The 24,988-nt window shown below is 35.0% G+C and overlaps 2 protein-coding genes across 2 annotated transcripts; both read right to left on the bottom strand.

Annotated features, from left to right (window-relative positions):
* Positions 1-2,509: 2,509 nt before the first annotated feature.
* LOC122299102 (leucoanthocyanidin reductase-like) lies at positions 2,510-5,974 on the bottom strand. Its single transcript, XM_043109036.1, has 5 exons — positions 5,552-5,974; positions 5,298-5,438; positions 4,639-4,876; positions 3,284-3,487; positions 2,510-3,022 (listed from the first exon to the last, which is right to left on the bottom strand). The coding sequence occupies exons 1-5, from the start codon at positions 5,774-5,776 to the stop codon at positions 2,763-2,765; spliced, it is 1,068 nt and encodes a 355-aa protein (XP_042964970.1). The 5' UTR covers positions 5,777-5,974; the 3' UTR covers positions 2,510-2,762.
* A 1,248-nt stretch (positions 5,975-7,222) lies between these two features.
* On the bottom strand, positions 7,223-15,543 carry LOC122299101 (transcriptional repressor ILP1). The gene is made up of 6 exons (XM_043109035.1): positions 14,192-15,543; positions 12,916-13,083; positions 10,151-10,821; positions 9,649-9,931; positions 9,193-9,482; positions 7,223-7,953 (listed from the first exon to the last, which is right to left on the bottom strand). The coding sequence occupies exons 1-6, from the start codon at positions 15,377-15,379 to the stop codon at positions 7,761-7,763; spliced, it is 2,793 nt and encodes a 930-aa protein (XP_042964969.1). The 5' UTR covers positions 15,380-15,543; the 3' UTR covers positions 7,223-7,760.
* Between the last annotated feature and the right edge of the window lie 9,445 nt (positions 15,544-24,988).

The raw sequence follows: 24,988 nt of genomic DNA on the forward strand, positions 1-24,988 counted from the left end.
ACCTGTAGAATCTAAACATATTTTAACTGAGGTGCTCATCGAAGTGCGAGCATGTGTCTTCCATTCCATGCCAAATCTCTTAACAAGATCTTTAGCTTTTTTAGATTGTGAAATAAAAATTCCTCCTTCAGTTTGTTTAATTTGAATTCCACGAAAGAAGTTTAATTCCCCAATCATACTCATTTCAAACTCATTTTTCATTTCTTTAAAAAAATCATGTCAGAGTTTGTCGAGAGTGGAACCGAACACAATGTCATCTACATAAATTTGAGCAATAAGTAAATGCTTACCAGATTTTCTTAAAAATAGTATTTGGTTAGCTTGACCTCTTATAAAGTCATGTTCAAGTAAATATTTCCTTAGTCTTTCATACCATGTTCGAGGTGCTTGCTTCAATTCATAAAGAGCTTTCTTCAACCTGAAAGCTATAAGTGAATCCCTTTGGTTGTTCTACATATACTTCTTTATAAAGTATGCCATTTAAAAAAAACACTTTTAACATCCATTTGATAAATCTTAAAATTTAAATGGCTTGCAATTGCTAGTAATATGCGAATAGATTCCAAACAAGCCACTGGTGTAAAGGTCTCATCAAAGTCAATTCCTTTTACTTGAGTATATCTTTGTGCTACCAATCTGGCCTTGTTTCAAACAATAGTTCCATATTCGTTTGGCTTATTTTTGAATATCCATTTTGTTCCAATGATGTTGTGATCCTCCGGTCTTGGAACAAGCTCCCTTACTTGATTTCAAATGAACTGATGTAATTCCTCATCCATGACATTAACCCAACTTTTATCTTGTAAAGCTTCTTCCACCTTTTTAGATTCAACCTGAGGCAGATAACATACATACAAGACTTGATTTAAAACACGTTTTCTTAATCTCATACCTTCATCCAATACTTTGAGAATATTCTCCTTTGGATGATTGTGGCTGATCCTTGTGGATGGCTCTTTTTAATGATGCGAAACTGAACTTGGTGTAGTAGGTTCCACTGGATCAGTGTTCTCTTGATCAATTGAGTTTTCTTCAGCCTTCCCAACAAGGTTGTCAAGTTCCTTCTTGGTCATCTCATTAGAGTTGTCATCCACAACTACGTTGACTAACTCCATTATTGCCTTAGTCTGTAAATTGTAAACTCTATAAGCTTTGCTACTTGATGAATATCCAAGAAATATTCCTTCATCACTCTTGCTATCAAATTTGTAAGTATTCTCTCTGTCTCTTAGAATGTAGCAAGTACTCCCAGACACCTTAAAATACTTCACCATACGTTTCTTTCTATCCCATAACCCATAGACTGTGAGTCTGGTGCCTGGATGAAAGACTACATGGTTCAATATGTGTCCAGTAGTGTTGATAGCTTCTCTCCAAAAATACAATGTCAACTTTTTGCTACTCAACATGGTACGTGCCATCTCCTGTATTGCCTTATTTTTCCTTTCCACAATTTCCTTTTGTTGTGGGATGATTGGTGCTGAGAACTCTTGTTATATTCGTTGTTCATTACAAAAAGAAGCGAAATTAGTATTGCCAAATTCTTTATCATAATCACTACGGATACGAAAGATAGAGGAATTATTCTTTGTTTGTAGTTGTCTGAACAGTTTCTTTGCAAGGTCTAAGGTTTTTGTTTTATCTCTCAACAAAATGATCCGTGTAGATTTAGAGTAATAATCCACGATGACTATTATATACTTCTTTTTGCCAAGACTCTTATTTTGAGTAGGACCCATCAAATTCATGTGTAACAGCTCAAGTGGTCTTGAGGTGATCAAAATATCAACTATCTTCTTATGTTGTGCCTTAGTCTACTTTCTTTCCTAATAAGCTCCGCACACCATCTTCTTTTTTTCAAAATTTTGGGTAGTCCACTTACAATTTCCTTCTTAAAGATCTTTTACATGTTTCTATAGTTGATATGACCTAAACGGTAATGCCACAACTTAGTTTCATCCAACTATAGTTTGTGACAATGCATTGTGTTCATAAGTGAGACTCATAGCAGTTGTCAGCAGTTCTGGTACCTTTCAAGATCTATTTTCCTTGCATTCACCCTTTGAGAACTACTTAGAAAGATGATCATCCCAAATGAAAAAGTACTTGCACAATTTATAGAAGAAAAATAACCATGTGCTTAGGTAATAGTTAATGATTCTACTGAATTAGTTGTAAAACATATTCTTCTTTTCTTTGGACTCCAATACAAAGTCCAGAAGTAAAAAATGGATACCATAATTGTTCACTCATCTACTTTCTTTAGCAGAAAATTGGAAAGATGGATGTCATAAACGAATAAGTTGGATCCAATTTAAACACGGTAACCACTCATTATGCATACACTAAATGGATGAAAAGAAAAGCCATCTACTTTCTTTGAAAGAAAAATTATGATGATTCATTTGTTGTTGTTTGAGCCAGCTAGCATATTTTTTTTCATCAGGACTTCTTTAGGTAAGTGGACAAGTGGAGTATGATAAGTTAATTTAAAGTCTAAAGCCATAAGTAGGCAAAAGAAATTACTTCCATCTGATCATGAGGATCATACACACGTACAAGTCATCGCGATCGTGATCCTTCAACAAATCACGAGGAATTCATGATACAATGTGATAGGCAAATTGAATTCCCAATTTTGTCAACTAATTCTTAACAATTAACACCTCTCCCTAAAAAAAGGAAAAAGAAATAAAGAACAAGATCTTGGAACCAAGATCTCCCATTACTTTGCAATTTACCCTTGTGTTCTTGTGGTATGATCAAGCACATGTTGCAGTGATTGTCATACGTTCAACCACAGGACTTTTGGCAGTAGGAGTCTCATTGTTGCTAATAGATTTGGGGTCTACTTTGAGAAGAAAGTCATTGAAGCATTCATCCAAGGTTCGAAAAGTTTCATCTGGGTAGAGAGTGCTCACTTCAACATCTTGTGGGCTATCCATTGTGAAATTTATCTGACAACCCTTTATGAATATATCATGAGTGAACGATGCCACAATACTCTGAGGAATACAATTCTCTGCAAAATTTCATACAAAAAACGAAAAATGTAAGCCACAGGTTATAAATGATCAACAGTAGTCCTGTATGCGTTTCAATTGACATATTATAATATATATCTGCAGAGATCTTGATTATAATAAAACAAATAATTGAACGAAATCCTGCATATCAATAATGTTATGATAGATTAACAATTGAAAATGATGACATTAGCTAGGATTCAAGTATTTATATGTGAAATTATTATTAAAAAAAAACAAAAAACAAATTGATGAACCTGCAGCGGCAGCAAGAAGGTCAGATTCAGTGACGGTGACTCGAGGGAGAGTCTTTCCAATCTTTTTCTCCCATAAAGATGCAAGCTCATTGATGTTGTAGAGGTTGGAGGTGGGTCGAAAATGCACACACTTGTTGAGGGTTCGAATGTCATCAACAGTTTTCAGTGTAAATTTACCAATGTCAGTGCCAGCAATAAAGAAAGCTGCAAGCAATATTAACACACAAACTGATCAACATCATGATGTAAGTACAACAAAAACTAGTAGAACTTCATGTTTTGCATATACATACACATGGAAAAAAATATTATTATTATTATTATTATTTTCTTATAAATAAATAAGCATAAAGCATTAATTAATCTTTCATATTTTTCCCTAGAGGAGGTAGCTAGGGTTTTTATTAATATTCTTAGGTTTGAATGGCTGGTTGGTTGTCATTTACTAACATATATTATGGTCATTCATAAATGCGCATTCAGATCAAGTCTCGCCAATGGTTTGATAGAAGACTTTTAAGAAAGGAGGAAAAATCTCCTCAGAAGTTGGTATTATTCTACTTATAGTAATGTTTTTTTTTTTAAAAAGTGATACAGCTACAAATATATCTTATAAAATTAAACTCATAAATTAATATGAATTTATATAATATATTAAATTTATTTTATAATAAAAATAATTTTATAATTTAATATATTAAATCAAATTATAAGTTTATTTTTATCTAATTTTTTTTTATAAGTAAAGCATTTAAAAAAAATACTGTTAAAAGTAGTGTTTAACAGGAGCAAGATGTCATTATCTGAAGTCATTTTCATTTGCAGTTGGAAATTAAAAATAAAGAAAGAGGAGTTAAAGGAAAGTGTACAGTAGATCGATCACGACAATAATAGAGTCAATATAAAGTAAAAGAGAACAAAAGGATAGCTAGAAGATAAAGTTGCTAATATTTACCCTTTTTTACAGGCTATATTTATAATATTTACAACTTAACTATATACTTCAAAAAATAAACAAATATTTAGATATTTTTTTAAAAAAATAAAAAATTCAAATATTCATTTAAAAATATTTACTTCATCATTAAATAAAAATAAAAAAATGAAAACTTTCGATAAATAGAAATTATCTGTATGGCATTAGTGTTTTCCTAATAATAGTAAGGAAAGAAATCTTTGATAAACCTGAACATGCAGAGCATTTATACGAGATGGAGACCTGTATCTTTGTTTAAAGTACTGTACCAAAACTACAGGATAACGACATAGTATTGGAAATTGAGTATTGTATATAAAAAGAAAAATAATATAATTACTCAATATAAAAATAGTTGGCACGCAGATAGACATCTGACCTTTGACGCTTCCGTCACCGTAGATTTGGAAACGATCCAAAGGGGGAAGAACCTCAGAAGGGTGGGTGTTGTCATGGTATGGCCAAGAAGCAATAGAGTTGCAACAGATGTAAGTGTAAGGGATATCGGACTCCTCCACCAAACGCCTCACTCTCCGCTTCGCCTTGTACATACTCAGCCCTGGCTCCACCGGCTCAGCCCTGTCCACGTCGTGCCCGAACTCTGATGGTAGAAATCTCTGCGTCCAAACCGTTTACCATTTATTTACTAATTATAGCCAATTTATCTACTTTTTCTTTGCCATGTGTATTAGATGTATAGAGTACTTTGCGCGCACACACACACATTAGGTATATACCTACAGAAAAGATAGAATTATTACTATTTTAATATCTATTTATTACTCATTTTGTATTTAATTTTTTTAAAATTTTTATTTTATTTAATAGTTAAAAAAATAAATATTAATAAAATTATATATTTTTTAAAAAAATTTAATGATTAAAAATGTTTAAAAAATATTTAAAAAAATAAAAAATTCTTAATAGAAATAAATGAGTAGTGATACTATTAGACATACGCACAAGTGTTTGTCTTTGAGTGCTTTAATTCTGTCAGAATGGATGGATGGTTAGATAAATGTCGTATATAAAAGGTACCTTAACAGTACCAACGCTTTTAATGGCCTCGATCAAGCAGAGCTGGTCCAGTATATTTCCACCTCCCACGGCTGATATTACTATATCAATTTCATTCTCTTTTAGTATTTTCTCTATGGATTCCTTCTCATCAATCAGTCCCTGTAAAAAATAAAATAAAAGAAGAAGCAAAGAATACAATATCAAGCACATATATACATATATATGTATGTATTTAATTTGTGCATGCAGCAGAAAAATGGAGAAAGTCTTACATGCAAGATAATGGCGCCTTTGTCTTGGAGAGACTTGATGGTGTTGGTCTTAGAAGAAGGGTAACCGTGGCCAGGACGGACGAGAACATAGGTGGATCGGCCGGCGTCTAGGCTGGCTTCTGCGACGAACTGGCCGATGAAACCTGCTGCTCCGACGATGAGGAGACGGCCGACCTTGGCTAGCTTGGTTGTGGAAACAGAAGAAGGCAGCCGTGTCATTGTCATGTTAGTTTTTGCAGATAATTACCCAGAATATATGCTTTTTATCCAACCAATCTTTGTTTTTGTTTTTTAAAGAAGAAGCAGTTTCCTCGGTTGGCACTTGGCAGACCAAGTCACTAGAGGGCAGAGAGCAGAAGAGGGAGAACCAAGAACAGTGAGAAAGGCTTCAATATTCTGCAATTCGTCTCAAGTGCCGTGTGGCGTGTGTCCATCTATCTAACTATTTATAGAAAATGATGCTACTACTTTAGTTAAATATTTCCATTTATATATATATATATATATATATTCTTTAACGATTAAAAATTTGATTATTAATAAATTTATTTTTTTTTTAATTTTTTTTCTTAATTAAGGATGTTTATAAATGATTAAAAAAAATTATTTATACTTCGTGTATATTTAATAGTCACATTTAATAATCACCTTAATATTAATCATCTATTTATTTATATACTAAAAGGAGGACAGTGTGAAGTGGGAATTGGTCTGAGTAGTAGAGGGATGGTAATAACTAAGGCAACCTATTTATATTTCCAGCTACCCTTCTATAAAACTGGACGTTCAATTTCAACAGTATTTCTCCTGATGCTTCGTTACTATATATATTGAGAGAGAGAGAGAGAGAGAGAGAGAACATGTGCTTGTTGAAATTCAGCTCACCTTCTGGCCTTGTTCGACTGGTAGCTAAGAATGCAGCTCCATGCATGAACTCTTGGAGTAGGCATCTATCTATCTCGTGAAAGGGATAAAGTCAAGTCCTTTATTTGTATTTTTCGTCTTAAAAATGTGGAACTGTTGTTGAACGGTGATTAGTCAAATAATAACTCGGTTCAAGCCCTGAGCTCTATTCAACGAATCATATACCATACACGTGTATGGAGTACAGCTCTTTTTCATTGTTAATAATGATAGGGTTAATAAAATAAGAATGTCATTCATCATTTCACACCGCATATTTTATATATTCTAATATTATTTGTTATTTTATTTTATTTTTATTAAACTAATTGAATTGTGATACTTATCATCCATATATTATATATTTGTTATAAAAAAATGAAAAAATAAATAAATAAATATAATATATAGGGATGATAAATAGTATTATTCTAATAAAATATATGTGAGAGGGAAAAGGACAGGCACTTCACTTGATTTAAAGTGAGTTTGGTCTTATGTACCACAAAAGCTCGATTTAGAAATTGCATCTGTTTTCTATGCTAACCTCATCACTAATATACATGGAATGAGGTTAATTTATAATTAACAACTCTTCCAAGTGAGTCTTGGATATAATAAGCATCTTAATTAGGAACTCGCATCTCAATATTTTAAAACGATATTTGCTCAAGAGCCTTTGAATTCCCCCCACCCCCCTTGAAAAAGATGACTGATTCAAGGACAAACAATTCTTACACAGACACGACAAGTTAAGAATAGATGGGATGAGAAAACTCAAATGTCTCGTACTCAACACAAGACATGGTTAATTGCTTCAGGCCCTAACAGGCGACCCAAGTACTCTCCAGTTATCTGATATTGAACACAAGGCGGCCTAGCCATCTCTCTTGAGAGACCTATCAACAATATACGTAAACATATGGTCAATTGCTTCTCAGATTTCGCAACATTAACTAGGAGGACCTTGTCCCATACAAGAATTAAGAGATGAGAGAAAATAACGCAACACAACATTTTTAGCCTCAAAGCTACAAAACTCCCAAAGGAACAATTTGCTGGCGGCCCGCAGTCCAAATGAAGTGACACGGCAAAGAGTCGAGACATGATTCACATGCCTTTTGAGTTCGAAGTGTACCTCCAAGAATGGGACAACACAGAATGCCTCCTCCAGATCTAAAGGACCTCACGCATATACATGGCCCTAGCCTTCAGTGTATTTCTCGAGTTGACCCCCAGAAATATTTCTTCAACATGTGAGCAAGCCTATAAGTCGGCATGTCACATGAAACACGATTCTCAAATTTTACAATGCCTCCTTGAGATGAAAGGTCCTAGCTATGTCCCTTGCATGGTCATATTCATTGAGCTCAACCAGCATCTTCTTCAATCGCCGAGCAAGTCCACTAGTCTCACTCTCAGTAACACCCATCACATGCTTTTTCTCCAGGGTCTTTCCGAGAAACAGCACATAATCCACCAGTGGTTTCAACTTTTGACTGGACATGAAACGAACAAAACAAAACAAAAAAAAAAAAAAAAAAAAATTTAACATTCAGCAGGCATTGGATCAACACGTTAAACAATGATAAATTATCGTTTATGAACAATCTAGAGCATACTAAAATATAGCAATAATCCTGAGCAAATCTATAGCAAGATATATATGGCAGCTCCAAATGTTGCACTCAGAAAGGTTCCTAATAGATACACTCGGTTGAACAGTATTACATTGTAAACCAAAATAGCAATGGGGTTGAAAAGTTTAAAATTTGAACCTTTTTTTTTAAATAATGATGTGGAACCTCACGAAGGCAAGACCATTAGGACAGAAAGTCGGACTAAAATGTCCTAAAAGCCTCTATTGAGTGATTTCTCTGTTTCTTCTTAAATTTCCACACAATTGGAACTCAACTAACTGAACCTCAAATCACACGAGTGGAAAATTATTACTTCCATGATCTGGAACTACAGGCAGGCCATGCCATTATTCAGATACCTTAAGACAAGTTACTGGGGTACAATAACCTGCCTGGCCCTGATTGGCCCGTGCCCCACACTGTAAGCACTAAGCACACATGCCTGCAAACAGCTTGCACATGCAGACATGTTCCAGGCACAGGCATCCACACAATTACCAAGTAATTTCAAAGGGGATAACAAAAGATATCTCCACTTGGTTCACTGCATTTCTTAAAAATTATTTCTCATTTGTACCTGAATGATGGTAGATATGCCAACATAATCTCCACCATTTATTCTATCCATTTTCTTTGTCTTGTAAATTAAGTGTGTATGATGGTGAAGGCTTCAAGGATCAGTCACCAAACAATTGTTTAGAAAGCAATAAATCTTTGTTTTTTCTTTTGGTAATTAAAAATTGTATTAATAGAAAGTAGGGAAACCCAAGTACACAAGACGTATACAAGTGTTTGGGAAACAAGGAATCCTTAAAAACTGATGAAAAACTTAACATAGAAAAAGCATGCAAGGGAAGTACTTTTACTTTTGAACATACATTTTTTTTTTTTTTTTGATAAGTACTTTTGAACATACATAATGGCACATAAATGAAATGGGACCAAATAAACATGGATTCATACTGCAATGGCAGTAATATAAGAATCAGTATCTAGAGCCACACATCTTTCACCCAAGCCAAGTTTAATTTACAAATCAATCTAAGAAGGTAGTAGACCAGCAGAATTTAAAGGCGAGAGGAGAATCATTATCTATACCTGCGTTCTCCCGTGACATTTGGACCTGCCCACACCCCAGATAGAGAAACAATGATCCGTTCAGTTCTTGTTATCGCATCATGAACATTTGTTGCAATGCCTCGAACATGAGGTAGCATTTTTCCATACAAAAGCTCATCAAGAGCAAGTTTCTCTAGAACTGGCAAAGCGAGGATTTCTTTCCACATGCAGACATTTCTCAGCAAACGAACAGACTTTCCAAATCGATATGCTGCGACACGTGCAGCATTGGGCACAGCCTTCAATACAAGCGGGCTCCATGTTGGGACCTATGAATTGGAAAGGATGTGACAATCAATATCGAGAACATTAGAACTTGGCATAGCCTAAAATGATGGGACAATCAACATCCATGCTGGGACCTATGTATATATGCTGGTGCGCACAGGTGTCCATGAGTATGAAAACATCTTAAAATGACTTCAATAGCCCTACCGTAAGATTAGCAACAGCATCAGCTAGACAGGTGTGAATGGCAACTAATAAATCTGAAAGAGCCTCACTGGAAGCTGGAACATAATTTGTGACCAAGCTTGTGGCGTTTACTGCATTCTTTGTCTCTCTTGTACTGAGCATGTCCCAGCAGTGGGCAATTTCATGATGCAAAATAGGAAGTGCTATCTTTTCCACCAGTTCAGGGACAAGGTTAGAATCCGCATCATCGGAAGCAAAATCACTTTTATCATTCAGCAAACCATAATCGAACAACAATGAATGCCTGAGGAATGGAAGAAAACATAAATGTAAGAAAAAGCAAGGAACCAAACAAGTAGTTATATACCACATATTGGTGTGTGGTTTGTTTCCTTTCAGGCAAAAAGTTAGAAGTGGCCAATGCCACTATGAAACAAGTGTACCCCGCCTGAGAAGCAAGTCTTCTAGAAAAATATTATTATTTTGGGACATTTAAATTAGCACCAAGTTGTCAGTCACATACCATTTCATATCAAAAAAATCAATATCCTCATGGAGTGGGTCCCATTTCAACAGCTCCAGTCTAACATATGGAGAAAAGATAGCAGGAACACTCAATGACATGTAAGCATCGCGATAACTTGATGAATAATCTCTCTTCCATTTTTCAAATCTTTCTTTAACTGCTGAAAGTCGGGAATATTCTTCAGCTGCATCACTAAATATTTGATCAGCCGTCTGAAGCAACAATTTTCGGTGATGCTGATATGCTGTACTCTCACTATCACTCTCATCAGAGCTTAACTCGCCTTCTATTCTTTGATTAGAACTTTCCACTTCCATTGATGAGATTCTCTTAGAATCAGACCTAGCTTTCCTGCGTTCAGCACGGCGTGACATATCCATACGTTTCTGCAGGTTTATGTCTCTACCAAACTCATCTAACTTTGCTGGTAGATTTGTTTGCTCTCTGACAGCAGCAGATGCAGCCTGTGCTGCACTTGTGGCTACTGCAATGATTTCAGCACTGCTGCCTCTCTGACTGAAAACAGACATTGCTGCATTCACAGCTGCTTCTACCTCCATATGTTCATCATCATTATCAGCAGCCCTTCTTTCCAAAATAGTTGAAGCACGTTCTTCATGAAGTTTCTGCATCTGCTCTTCAAGTTCCTCTATGTAGGGTGCTTTATCCTGGAAGAAAAGAGTAGCAGCAGACCAATGAGTACAAATCAAAAGGCAGAACCATGCCTATAGGTATTCAACGTGAAAAAATAAATAAATAAATAAAAAAGAAGCAGAAGAAAGAGCGCAACAGGTTATGATGATGATCAAAAGAACAGAACCAATAAAAAAATCACTGTATAGAGCACAGTTCTCGCACCTCTGAAGTAGGATGATTAGAAATAATAACAAGCAAGTTGGACATGCATAACGCACATGATTAAAGTCCTATTTTCTAAAGTTTTATGGGCTGTGCCTTTTACTATCAATAATGTTTTACTTATACTCGTACAAGAAAAAAAACATAAGAATGATGTTAACTGAAATAACATCTTCAGACTTTTTTTTTTATAATTAAAATGACATATTCATACATAACCCGAAAAAGTCCCAAAATTATAAAATATTAACAACCATAACCCTTTTGGTACCTAATAAGAAGTAAAAAAGAAATCTAAATACATTTATGGAACATATAAAGGGGGAAAACTTCACACCCAGTGTATTGTTATAAGAACTCTCACGTAACAGGTACACACACACCCTTAGTTTTTCTTTTTCGGTAAACAAATCATTTTTTTTTTAAAAAAAGTGGTAAACAAGATTTTATTGATCGAAAGAAAAGGTAAGAGCCCAAGTATACGGGACATATACAAGAGCAACACCTAAGCATGCGAGTTTAGAGATACAAAGAATTCATGAAAAGTCATGCCATGAAAATCAATTACAATCGACCAATGAAGTACTGAAAAATAAATTTCTAAGCTCATCCATTGACCGCACTTGATCTTCAAAACTTCTTTCATTCCTCTCCCTCCAAATACACCCCCATAAACATATTGGAACCATTTTCCAAATTGATGCAATCTGAGAATTACCCTGAATGTCTCTCCAAGAAGCTAGGAAGTCAATTACCGTTTCGACATCACCCAAACTAATCCCATCGGAGCAAAGACTTCATTCCACAATGTCCTGGCAATCTCACAATGTGGTAGTAGATGGTCAACCAACTCTCCACTCTTTTTGCACATACAACACCAATCCATGACTATGATTTGACGTTTCCTTAAGTTGTCTAGAGAGGATTTTCTCCAAGAAAGTTGTCCATACAAAAAATCTTGCCTTTAGGAGAGCCTTTGTCTTCCAAACACTCTTCCATGGGAATGGATTTGTATGGTGCGTTGTCATGGCTTGGTAGAAAGAGCGGACTATGAACTTCCCCTTCTTAGAGGGGCACCAAAAGACCTTCTCTTCGACTCCCCCCAACAAACGTGTGGAGTACACTAGGTCATCGAACTCCGAAAAAGCGTCAATTTCCCAATCTTTTGCATCTCTAAGGAATGCAACGTTCCATTGGGGAATGCTGTTAGAGAGTATGAAGAGTTCTGCAATCAAGGCTTCTTTCATAATTGCTATACCATAAACTTGTGGATAAGTTTCCTTAGGTGCCCTATTGCTACACTGTAAATCGTGCCAAAATTTAATTTTGGATCCATCACCCATTGTACAGCTGGTAAATCTTGCATGCGTCCCAACTTCTTCTTATATGCTTCCATAGCCTGACACCATGAGGCCCACTCACCTCATTGGAACACCATCTTCTCCATGGTTCACCATGCTTCAACTCGATGACGATTCTCCACAATCCCCCCTTTCATTGTAGCATCTCCATAGCCACTTGCCAAGAAAAATTGCAAGTTCCAAATACCCAAGCATCCTTCTTGAATATGAGAGCATATTGCGGCCCATTTCACCAAATGAAATTTGAACTCGTAATTTATCACCTCCCCCCCCCCAAAAAAAAAAAAAAAAAAAACAACAAAGAAGTCACATTGGAGTTTCTCCATGCAATGAGCCACCTTGGTGGGGAGTGGAAATAATGGTAGGAGGTAGGTTGGCAAGTTGGAAAGAGTGATTTTAATTAGGGTGACCCTACCACTTTGGCCACACACAACCTTAGTTAAGTATAAGACATGCACATATGCTATATGAAATCCTGTTGAAAACAAATAAATGAATTTAAGGACACGTATATGCAGGATATAGAATCAAATAAAATCATACCTGCAAAAAGTCACATATGACAGAAACAAAATGACGAAGCTTTTGCATGAATATGAATTTCTCATTTGCAGCAGATAGAGACTTTTCAAGAGCAGTAATATTCGACAGTGAGGCAGACAGATCATCATCAGTCTTTGTCAATGAAATGACAGTTCTGCCATGAGATTCCTGAATTAAAAACGAAAAAAGTAAATTAAAGTGTGGAGTTACAGATGCATTAGAAGTATACGTCATGTCAAAACTGAGTTTTGTACCATGAACATTTTACATACTTATTAAAAAAAAAACACAAAACATAGGCAGATGTATGTGTCTACAACACCAACAATCTTCTTGTATCCAACCAAACAAACAAATTTAAATTAAAAACAAAGGCAGTGCTTTAGAAGCAGTTGAACTCAATATTCCAATTACCTAGCTTGGTGTCTACCAGTAAGGTCCCTCCATATACTGAGTTTTATTTCTCTTTCAATTTTCCGCTACACTATTTCAAACAACAATTCCAGGTTGCTATCAGCATGCGCAATGAAACCTTACATGTGGCATTAGTTGCCAGCAAAAGCTCTATGGCCATTCTGACCATAATAGATATCACTCCAGCGGTAATTGTTGTAATGCCCTTTATGACCAAATGGATCTTAGATCCAGCAGCTACATATGAATAGTTAACATTTGTTTTTTTTTTTTTTTGGAACCAGGCGTCCCGGAACAACGCCCCAACTAATCCCAGCACAGGCCGGCAAAGTTAACATTTGGTTTTATAAGTTATACACTTGCAGTGTGGTCTTGAATCCACATTTACACACTACACTATTCTTAGCTGCCTCAAAGTTTTGTTTTGTCTCCAGGTATCGAACTCACTATGATGCATTCTTTCTTTTATAGGTAATCAAGAAGTTTTCTTCATTAAAAGTAGGCAAAGCCCAAGTAACAGGGAGTATACATCACCGATGCATTCTTTTAGATATATCACTAACATTCTATAATTCTTTCTTAAAGCCCCTTATATGCACAGAAACCCGTAAGAAAGAAATCACTTTTAACCTGATCAGAGCAAACACAAAACTCTCTAATGAAATCAAAACAATAGAGGGGACAAGTCAAAGTCACAAATTCATTTCTTAATCTATTTTGACTTTCACTCGTTGCACAAGTCTTTATCATTTTTTATCAAACATGCAGGCACTGATGCTTTAGCATATATCTCGAACAAAAACACTGAACTGTATAAACAATTTCTCAGGTTCCGTTTGGTAATGAGATAAGCATTCCATACCTTAAGCCTCCTCAAATTCTCCTGCAGAGCTTTCTTGGCCACCTCGGCTTGCTGCGGTATCGACAGCATGGTATCAAAATCGCCAATTGCGCCACCTATACTCATTCCTCCAACTGCACTTGGAACCGTTGCCGGATAAACGGATTTGTGCTGCTGCTGCTGCAAACTCTGAACCACGGGAACGCTAGCAGTCACAGCGACTCTAGTAGCCCCATCGTCCATTCTCTTCCCCAAACCCTTCCGAAACTGCTCCTCTTCCCACATCTTTTCCTCCTCGTCCTCCTCCTCGACGGCGTTCTCGCTTGCACTATCCTTCACTAAATTCACACCCACTGACCTCTCGTGTACGACCTCATCATCATCCTCAAACACCCCCTTCTTCATCGTCTCGGAGTCATCGATCTTCTGCTTCTCACCAAACATGGCAATTCGGCCCCGAAACTCGGGCTCCTCATCGCTCAAGCCCTCGGCCTCACCGTGATTGCTGCCTCCGTCCAACGAGATAAAATCCGGTGCGGCTGCGCGCGATTGGCGAAGGCGCTCCCTCTTGGCGCGGATTGCATTGATGGTGGCCTGGTCGGGAATCCCCGCCGACCCGGTAGAATCCCTCGGTTTTCCGATTCCTAAGGAAGCAAATTGGGTCTGGGCATCACGCCTGTCTCTATTGTCCTCGTCTTCGTCAGAAACGTCGTGGTCGTCGTCTGATTGTCTTAGGGTTCGAGAGATTGCGGGGTCTGAGGAGGAGGGAGGTTTGAGAAGGCCTTTGAGAACGATAGAGGGCTCGGAGGAAGTGGAGCGAGAAGAGACGAGCGTTCGGGTGTTCTTCTGGAGCTCGAGGAGGGCTTCTTTGGTGTAAGTGCCGGCCTGGGGTTGGACATTGGAGACGGAGACAGAGGGTGTGGAGTGGGCCTGGCGGTCTCTGAGGGAGGTTATTTTGTGAGAGGAAGAGGAGGTCTTGCTTGAACGCTTGAAAGAAGAAGAGGAGGAGGAGGAGCGAGAGGGGGTTTCGGCGTCCTCATCGTCCGCGAAGCTGAGTAGCTTCTTGGGCTTAGGTTTTGAAGCGGCCTTGGTGGTGGTGGTGGTGGTGGTGGTGGTGGTGGTGTTGTGGACATTAGCGTCGTCTTTTTGGTTGTCTTCATCATCATCGCCGGCACGGCGGCGGAAGTTCTTGGGTCTACTGCCGCTCATGGTTTGGGCATGTGTTCACAATCACTGTTCAGTGCTCGCAGAAATCCCTCTGCTAAAAAAGAAGGGCACACGAGCATTTCTTGTGACACTTGGAAATTACTGATTTACCATTGAGATCGATTAGATGTCTCATCCATTGCTTCTTCTTTTTTCTGTGTGAGAACTGAGAATCGTATTTTGGTCCCCTTCATATTTTCAGATTATTTAAAGTCCTGTATATAAAAGATAAATAAAATAAAATAAAACACAGCCGAGCTTCCAACGTAGCCCAGGATAAATTTTATTGTGTTATTATATATTTGGGCCTTTGGCCCCCAAAACTGGTAGAGAATTGAAGAGAAGACTATTATTAAATTCTATAGCTAGCTAGCTAGCCAGCCAGGTTAGGTCGTATGACTGCCTGTGGGGAACCATTAAGAACCGTCCTGAGCCTGGGCTTGGGACTTAGCCTGGGCCTGGGCTGCAAAAACTAATGGCATAAAACTTTTCTGGCAGTGTTAGCAAACACACATGATTTCTGATTTCATGACTAATTATAGAAATCTTCCTAACTGTAAAACCAACTATAAAATCTCTTTTGGGAAGATGGCTTGGCAGGTGTACATTTCCCACAATTAGGCTATCAAGATGCATCCCTCCTTTTAGAAACTAAGTATACAAAATTTTTTAGATTATATTCTTTTTATTTGTCAATCTTAAACTTGGTACTCTTCATATTCTTGTGGCTGCAAGAATCAAAAGATTTCAACTCTCATATTTAAGACAAATATGGTGTAGTTACTTGGTTAATTTTAGCCTTTTTGCGTTTTGTGATTTATTCCAATCTTCTATGCCCAGAAGACACTAAACAGTTCTAAATGGTTCTGAAGCCTGTCCATTACTCTGTATGTATAAATAAACTCCCATAATTTGGGACTTCCAACCAAATGGCTGTCATTAACAGCTCATTGTGACTCCTTAAACTCTTGTTTCATGGAGTTTCTTATAATATCTTTTTCTCAGCACTTGCCGAAAAGAGAAAAACAAGTAATCCTTGATGCTTCTTGAAATGGAGAGCCAACATGCGCAAGGATTTCCATCACCCTTAACTCCCTAATTAGTTGAGTATTTAGAAAAGGAGAATATTGACATTGATGATAATCTTCCCCTTACTACATAGCGAACTTTAGAGTGATTAGAGAAGATGATAGATAATATATGATGTGAGTGGCCACTACTCGAGAAGAAGGACAATGAAATAATGTATCATAGACAATTTGCAGCATTTGAGGAACATCTGGTGTAAATCAATAGTGCAATGTATGCAACGGTACCAACTGGTCCCTGGTTCATTATTGCTGCATAATGATCAACTTTGGTCCATTCCTTTCGTAGTAGCATTATACACCAACTTGCATTGCCTCTGATGGGTGTCCTTGATGACCTGGTTTCATACATCTAGCTCAGATTGCTGCTGCAAGATGTCATCTTAATTTGCAGCTTGTAATTAAGAAGATTGGTTGAACTATAAAAGCCCCAAATTGATCAAGTGTTTGGTTAAAGGAGTTGACAATTTTGAAAGATCAGGGTGAGCATCAAGAAAACTCCCGGCATTGCTTTAGTCATAGGTCAATTATTACTTCAAGCTAGCTACTGAAATTATAAGGTTTCACCGTTTACTTCTTCTATTTTAGTAGCGTTATTGCTGTCATGATGTTGAGTTTATGAACAAAGGAATCTGTGTGCGTATTTTTCACACCCTACGTGCCATAAATGTCAATGCCACAACCGGAGACCTAGCTCCAAGATAACTACAAGTTTGTTCATGGACTGTTTGTTCATGGCAGTTGTATCCCGCTTTCTGCCTCCTTGGAGGTTGGAGGGGTCCTCGTCTCTGGTCTTACAAAGCTTGTTAGAAGTTAAGACAATGTCCATTACCTTGTGTGCGGGAAAGCTCTTGAGCAGTTGCGTTAGTTGGCTTACTTGTTAAGTCACAGTTGTAACTTCGTTTGATGAATGCAATGAAGTATATTTCTCAAAAAAAAAAAAAAAAAAAGATAACTACAAGTTAAATTAAACCACTGAGAAGTCTAAATTAATTATGCATATATAGCAATTGGACCAACGTTGGTACGTGTTAACTTGCCTGAAACAACATTAATATATATCAGTTTTTTCTTTGACTAGGCTCTTCTTTTCTAAGGCTGTCGATCTGCGATAAATATATATATATATATATATATATATATATATATATATATATATATATCATCAGGTCTGCAAAAACCTCAAACATCATTAGCTTTGTGGAAGGAAGCGAAAAAAGGAGTCTAAAGAGATCATACGGATGACTATAATCTCTGGCATATATGCACTAATTGACATGAATTTCAAAGGTATTACCCGTGAAAGATATCAAAATCAATCCTTGAATTTTTCATATATTGCCAAAAAAGCACCATTATATGAAAAACAAAACCCATCAACCAAGTTGTCAACTTGGGGCAGGCCGGGGAATTATGAGATAGAAGGAAATAGAGAATGGTAAAAGGTGAGTGGGCTCAGTTTCAGAGCAGAAACCGTGTTCCAATGAATACGTTTGAATCAACACGCCACGAAACGTTGTATCAACATTTGCTTCACAAAGAAATATTCATTCAAGTCATGAGAAATAAGATGAAGATCAACAGGTTGCAGCTGTGAGTTTTGACTGCTGACCCTGGCAAACCACCAACAATATTGTCCCAACTTGGGGGTATCATTCTTCATAAAGACTCTGATTTTTCTAGACAACAATATTGACTTTTTTAGAGGCAGCTTTTATGTTTTTTTTTTTTTTTTACACCTTTTTTATGTTTGTACTGTAGAGTGACATTTCCACTCCCACCTTGAGCCTCCCGATGATCAACGTCTTAATGAATTTCTCTCATAATTAAATAGAATATTCAAATTTTAACAAAAACATCAATACAAGTAATTTTTAGATTTTTTTTTTTTACATGAAGAATTAGTTTATATTTTTCCACGGTGGAGGTATTTCAAAAAAATAATACTACATACAGTCATGAAATGCGTAATCGGTTTAAAAAATAATAGGGTTCACGATTATAAATTAAATTAGTTTTTTTATGTGGGTCCCATATTAATTTACTTTTTTTAAAAAGACTGCACGATACTTGTACAACCATGACTGTAAATATCACTTCTCATTTCAAAATTCTTGAGAGGCGACCAAAGATAATTTTTTTAATCTTATATTATATATATCGCCTTAAATGAATAAAATTAACAGTGACAAGTGGACATATATAATTAATAAATTAGAGATCTAAATAAAAGAAACATATATATATATATATATATATATATATATATTTATATGCAATTCATGATCATGTGACATGTCTTAAACAAATCCCATAGTTGTTTTTAAACAAAATGAAACGTGATGAATGACGGGTTAGCTGAGCTTGAAAAACACATAACATGGAGCCAGCCACCTTATAAGCACGTACGTGCGAAATTAAAGAAAAAATAAAAGAATTAAAGACAAATAATTGCATAAATAAATATATATATATATATATATATATATATATAAATGTGATTGACTTGGTTGACCTCGATATTCGATGCATCAACATCATTAGTCTCCTCCACGATGCCATTGCCACCAAACACTACTTTCTTCCCCCATGGCCGCAGTACTATTTCACAATCTCACATGATCGGTACTAACCCAGAATCATTTTTTTAAATCAGGTTTAATACGTGTTCATCGTCCAATCCCCATGCATGGAAAAATACTGATATCATTAATTAGGTGCTGATCACCATCATTGACTGGAAAATTATGAGAATTAAGGATCGATATGTAATTAGTACTGCATATAATCTTCTTTTATATATATATATATATATATATATATATAAATATCTACAACGGAATCAAGTGGCCTCATTTACTTTGACTTTGTATCCATGCTGCATACTCTTTTTCTTTTTATTAAACAGAAAAGAAAAATCCGGAACAAAGCCTTCCATTTTCTTTTCTTTATTTTCATTAACAAGGAACTACCACAAATAAACAAAGCCAAAGCCTATATATGTTATAAATGGCCTTGTATAAGATCATGTGCAACAATCAACATGCATGGATGGCTGCAAAATAGAAAGGAAATTAAATTTATGTAGTCGCATCAAAACATCACCAGCTATAGCTAGCATACAATTCCACCCTGAGAAAAATTCCAAAAGCCCCGAAAAAAAAAAAAAAAAAAAAAAAAAAAAAAAAAAAAAAAAAAACTTTACCCTGAATGAGACAGCCAGTGGAGAAAATCATGATCAAGAGTTTCAAACTATTTCATTCCACTACTGATCAGGTCAAATTCGTTGAGACCCATTGATTCCTTTTGTGGGCCCGTTTCATGAAAACCAAAAGAGACTGATCGGTGGCTTTTGCTTGAAAATTGGAAAATTCTATGTCGAAAAGTCTTTCTAGAATGAATAACATTGGACGTTTCAAAGTCTCCTCACCGATTATCCGGTGAGCTATCTTGATTAGTTTTCTCTGACCCAACCTTTGAGAACCGATGGGGGGAGTTATGTGGCACACAGGCCAGGGGTTGGAGGGTCCTCCATTAAATGGCCAATGGCGGTGCTGAGGGTTTCAGAAGACCAAGTCAACAAAAGCAACTCCTAGTAACAACATGAAACGAATGCCCCAACCCTACCACACATCACAAGTCCTAGCTAGTGGCTCACTAGATTCTCATCATTGGGTTGTTCCTATGAAACATTGTTCTCGTGTAAGTATATATATATAAACCTAAATGTATAAATCTTGCCTCACGTCTGTTGTAAGAAAAAAAAAATTAATTCCGTCGTAAAAAAAAGTATGAAAATTTTTAAATTTTTTTAACAAGATTTACTTTTTTTTTGAAAAAACAAGGTTAAAAATTGTGTATTTAAAACTTATGCATGACATTACTCATAAATTTATACTTTGATGGATAGATATTTAATGCACACTGGGAATATTAAAGCTGATTTTGACCCAACCCTTTTTACACGTTACCCCACCATTAGGGTTCGAGAGAGGAAGAAAAAAAACAAAAAACAAAACCAATATCGATCGGCAGCAGACTAGAAGATTAGACCCATCATTAAATGTAAGGACTTCTAGAAATTCCTCACAAGTATAGCCCCGTGTGGAATCTGTGGATGGCTACTAAATATATGAATATTTCAATAAAGATGTGCACATGTCTAATCAAATTGACTTTCTACGCATTCTAATCCCACTCACTCCTTACAGATATAACCTAACTAGCTAGTCGATTAAGGGAATTAAAACCATATTTTGTTAAGAAGACAAAGAAGAAAGAGTGAGAAACGACACCCATGATCAGTATCATTGTGATCGAAGAATTATGATCAAAACAAAGATAAATTAGGAATATAACCATTAAGCTAGTTAAAGTGATTGATGACCATGAAATGCCCATAGATTGTTATATGAGGGAAGTTTTTTTTACAATGTATGGCTGCTCATGTATTAATTGTATTTAAACACACACATATATATATATTAATGAAGTATTTATATAATATGATTTGAGTTAAAAGATAAATTTTATAAATTAAACTTTATCATTAAAATAGTATAAATAATATATTTATACACTAATTTGAAAATATAATAAAGGTATTATTAGATTAAACTAATTATAAAACTTATCCTAATCATACGTCGGAATCTGATACGCTCACGTGGTTTGACCAGAAAAAGTGGGTCACTGTCCAGGTCGGTAAAGGATCGAGCAACAGTCAAAGTACCTAATAATATCACTCGGTTTTAAGCTCTCTCTTTTTCTTTTTATTGTAGGTCTCGAGATAAGTTAGATATAATTTTTGAATTTTTGAGAGTGGTTGTGTGTGAACGGCTTGAAAATAAGAAACAATTTGGAGGCTAAACAGATGGAAACAGAAGGTAGAGTGGAATTACGTGCTGATTACGCGGCAGAAAGTTCCACAAAAGGCCTAAGGTCAGGTGAAGGAAATCCACGATAAGAATATTTCCCACTTGGTTTTCTGCTTTTCTATTTCTTTTTGTTTGTCACTTTCCTTTTCACTTTTTATAAGAAAATAAATATTAAGCATATTATATATATATATATATATAATGTAAGTATTGTAGAAATTTATGGTTTAATTCATTTCATAAAATCAGTTCACTAAGATATAGTTGTTAATTACTCATAATGTATCTAAGATATTATTTACAGAAAAAGTGAGATTTATTCTTCAATATTGTCCCTTATGTACGTGCAAGTCAATATTTTTTCTAATACTTATCATGAAATAAGTAGTGTGTACTTCATTCGTTCTATAAATAATAGGCTCTGATATTATAATTAAGAAATTTATGGTCTAACTCATCTCATAAAATCAATTCAACAAGAAATGATGATTAATGCTTATTACTTATAAACACGTCTAAGACTTTATCTATATATCCGTGAAATTTATAATTTGTTCAACAGTAAAATAGGGTTTTAACTTTTACACTTCTTTTGGTAATCCATGCACCACCTTCCGTGCCGAATGGGATTGTAATATTCTGAAAAATCGTATGAAACAAGTCATCTTTTTCCACCTTTTTTTTTTGCCCTGGGTAATTCTTTTCCACATCAATCGTACGTTATCTTCAATGATCTTATTCTGTCGAAGATCCAGGAAAACAAGCGACTAGTTATCAGGTTAAAAAAAAAAAATAGCAAGTACAATTGCAACAGTTCGCGTATGTGCATTAGGGCCGGCCGACATCGTGTTAGCCGTGTCAAGTTTTGATATATCATGTCAAATTGATATCATTACTTATTATTTACAAGTTAATGTTATAAATTAACTCGATCCTTTTTAACTAAATATCATGAGTTTCCAACTAATAGTAACAAGAAAATATTAGTTCTACACGAGTCAAGTTTGCTCGAGTCGCATCCAATCCATCTATATAAACAAATTAAGACCTTAATGTTACACTTAACTCGCTACTTTTGTATCGAGTTTACAAGTCGATCTTCGTATGTATAAAAATTACACATGCGCTTAATTTAAAGCATATATATGAAGATTACAATAGTACTATACATCTAGTTCATGCTTTGTTTCAACGATTATAATATAATTAATAGGACTACCTACATTGAATGTGCCTTCTAATTACCAAATCGATCAGATCAAGAAATGCCCTAATAGCGCTGTAGTACTGATATTCAGGTAGCTGAATTTTGGAATATAATATTCTGCATGCGCCCCTGATCAATTTGAGAGTTAAATATCAAGTGGGTGGGAACCTTTTTGTTGCAGATCGATCCAAGAGATAAGTTCCTTCGATTTAACTATTCGTGTATATATATATATATAGATGACTCGATGGAATCCTTGAATCTATATCCTTCGATCGAGGCTTCAAAAGCAATACATATATATCATCAATTACTTTCTGATCACGGACTCATATATATCATGAGATCATCAATTTATAATACTAATTAAGATCAAAACGATCCATCGAAGTGATTACGAAGCTGGCTTTTGATCAGGTAGCTAGCTTTAAGACATTATCCCAATAATGTATAATGAGCAATACTTTACACTATAAAGAGATCTTATATTTAAATTAAATTCACAAATTGACGTGACTTGATGTGATACGATAGATTATAAATATACTTTTATAATGAAATAGATCTAATGTATCATATGAAATTATGTCAATTTGTATATTTATTTTTATACAATCTCTTTATAATTATAACAGTTTTCATGATACATGGATAGCTTCTAGCTAGCTAAAATAATATATATTGCTTGTACCTAGCTATGATACAAATATAGAAATGAATTAAGAGATCGATATAACTAAATCTCAGAGATTCATCATGATTTTGTCATTTCGTCAAAAACTTGTAATTTATTCCTATATATTAAGCATGACATACATGCAGCATGGGTCTAATTACTTTGTTGCATATGGGCACTCATGGATTTATACTTTGTTGCATATGCGGCGGCTGATATTGACGTGTAGTAATGATCTCAAATCCATCTTCATCCCAAAAAACCAAAGAGTGGGAAGGTGGGAACGTCTTGTCATGCACGCACATATATATAATAAACTATACATTAAAAAATATTTTATTTCATGTTATAATTTTTTTTATTTTTATATAAAATATCATCAAAAATTCAACATTTTTAAATTTTAATTCAATTTTTTCAAAATTTAAAATAATAATAATATTCAAATCATTTCATCTTTTATCTAAAGTCGTTTAATCACATCTTATCTCATTCCATAATTTTTAAATTCAAGCTAATCAATAAATAAAAATTTATTAATTTTAAGATAATCACAAATAATTAAAGGAGTTGATCATATTTTAGTACGAAAAATATACATGCAATCATGCATGCTAGTTAGGCACTCACTCAAACGGGATTTTGGTGACATAGTAATATTGCCTTCTGGCCGACCTACTCATTCAACTATTTTCATTTGTTCATCTAATATCTCCTTTGAAAATTGGCTTGCATCTCTGTTCATGAAAAGTTAATTTATTAATTAATTTATTTTAAATTATCACTACTTGTTTTAAAAATATATTTTGATCATAGGATCGAGAATGTAATCGATAGTGACGGTGGAAAGAATGTTTTAATTATTTATTAGAAAAGTGAGGAACACGCCTTAACAATGCAGCCTACATAAGATTCAAAAAACAAATAACAGCAAAATGGAAAAAGAGGTTTATCCGATCGAGTAAGATAACCTTATATGAGATAGACCATGCAGCATGATCATAGATATTTTTTGTTGATTAAGACAATCTACTATATATATATATATAAATAATTAATGAATATTGTAGATAATGAAGATCGGGGTAATGAAAAAGATCTTAAGAAGGTATATATAGTAGATCAAATGCACTTGTTCTTACCTCATCAATACGTGATGGAAGTAGTACTTTGAGCCATTTAATAATCAGCAATTCTACATATAACAGTAAAGTACATAAACGTCGTATAATTATTATGAAAAAGAGGGGTTCATTATTAAAAAATAAATATTTTTTACGTAAGTCCTATATTTTATTTACTCTTTTTAAAGTGATTACGCGGTTGCAAATATCTTTTTCTTTAATAATTATAATCGAGTTATTATATTATTATATTGGTGTGTAAATTAGACTATTCGTATAATATTTTAAATTTTAAAACTTATTTTTCAAATCAAATTATGTCATGCAAGTATTTTATTAAGTATGATAGTTAATTATCAACCAAACTGAGAATAGAGTTTTTTATTATAATCAGCTCATTCTTCCCATTTGTAGATGAGGTTTTGAAGTTAATCAGACCAATACTTAGCAGCCTAGCTCTTAGTGGAATATTAAAAAAGGGAATTGATACAAAAGGAGATAATATAAAGTAATCTCACGAGGTAAAAAGCAACAAGTACTAATGATGTCGTGTGATACATATTTTTATTATTTGTAATTTCTAATTTTATGGTCTTATTAGATCATATGTTCTGTAGATTCATTGTTGGATTTCCATAGA

The sequence above is a fragment of the Carya illinoinensis genome, chromosome 16, assembly GCF_018687715.1.
Source record: "Carya illinoinensis cultivar Pawnee chromosome 16, C.illinoinensisPawnee_v1, whole genome shotgun sequence".
Lineage (NCBI taxonomy): Eukaryota > Viridiplantae > Streptophyta > Magnoliopsida > Fagales > Juglandaceae > Carya > Carya illinoinensis.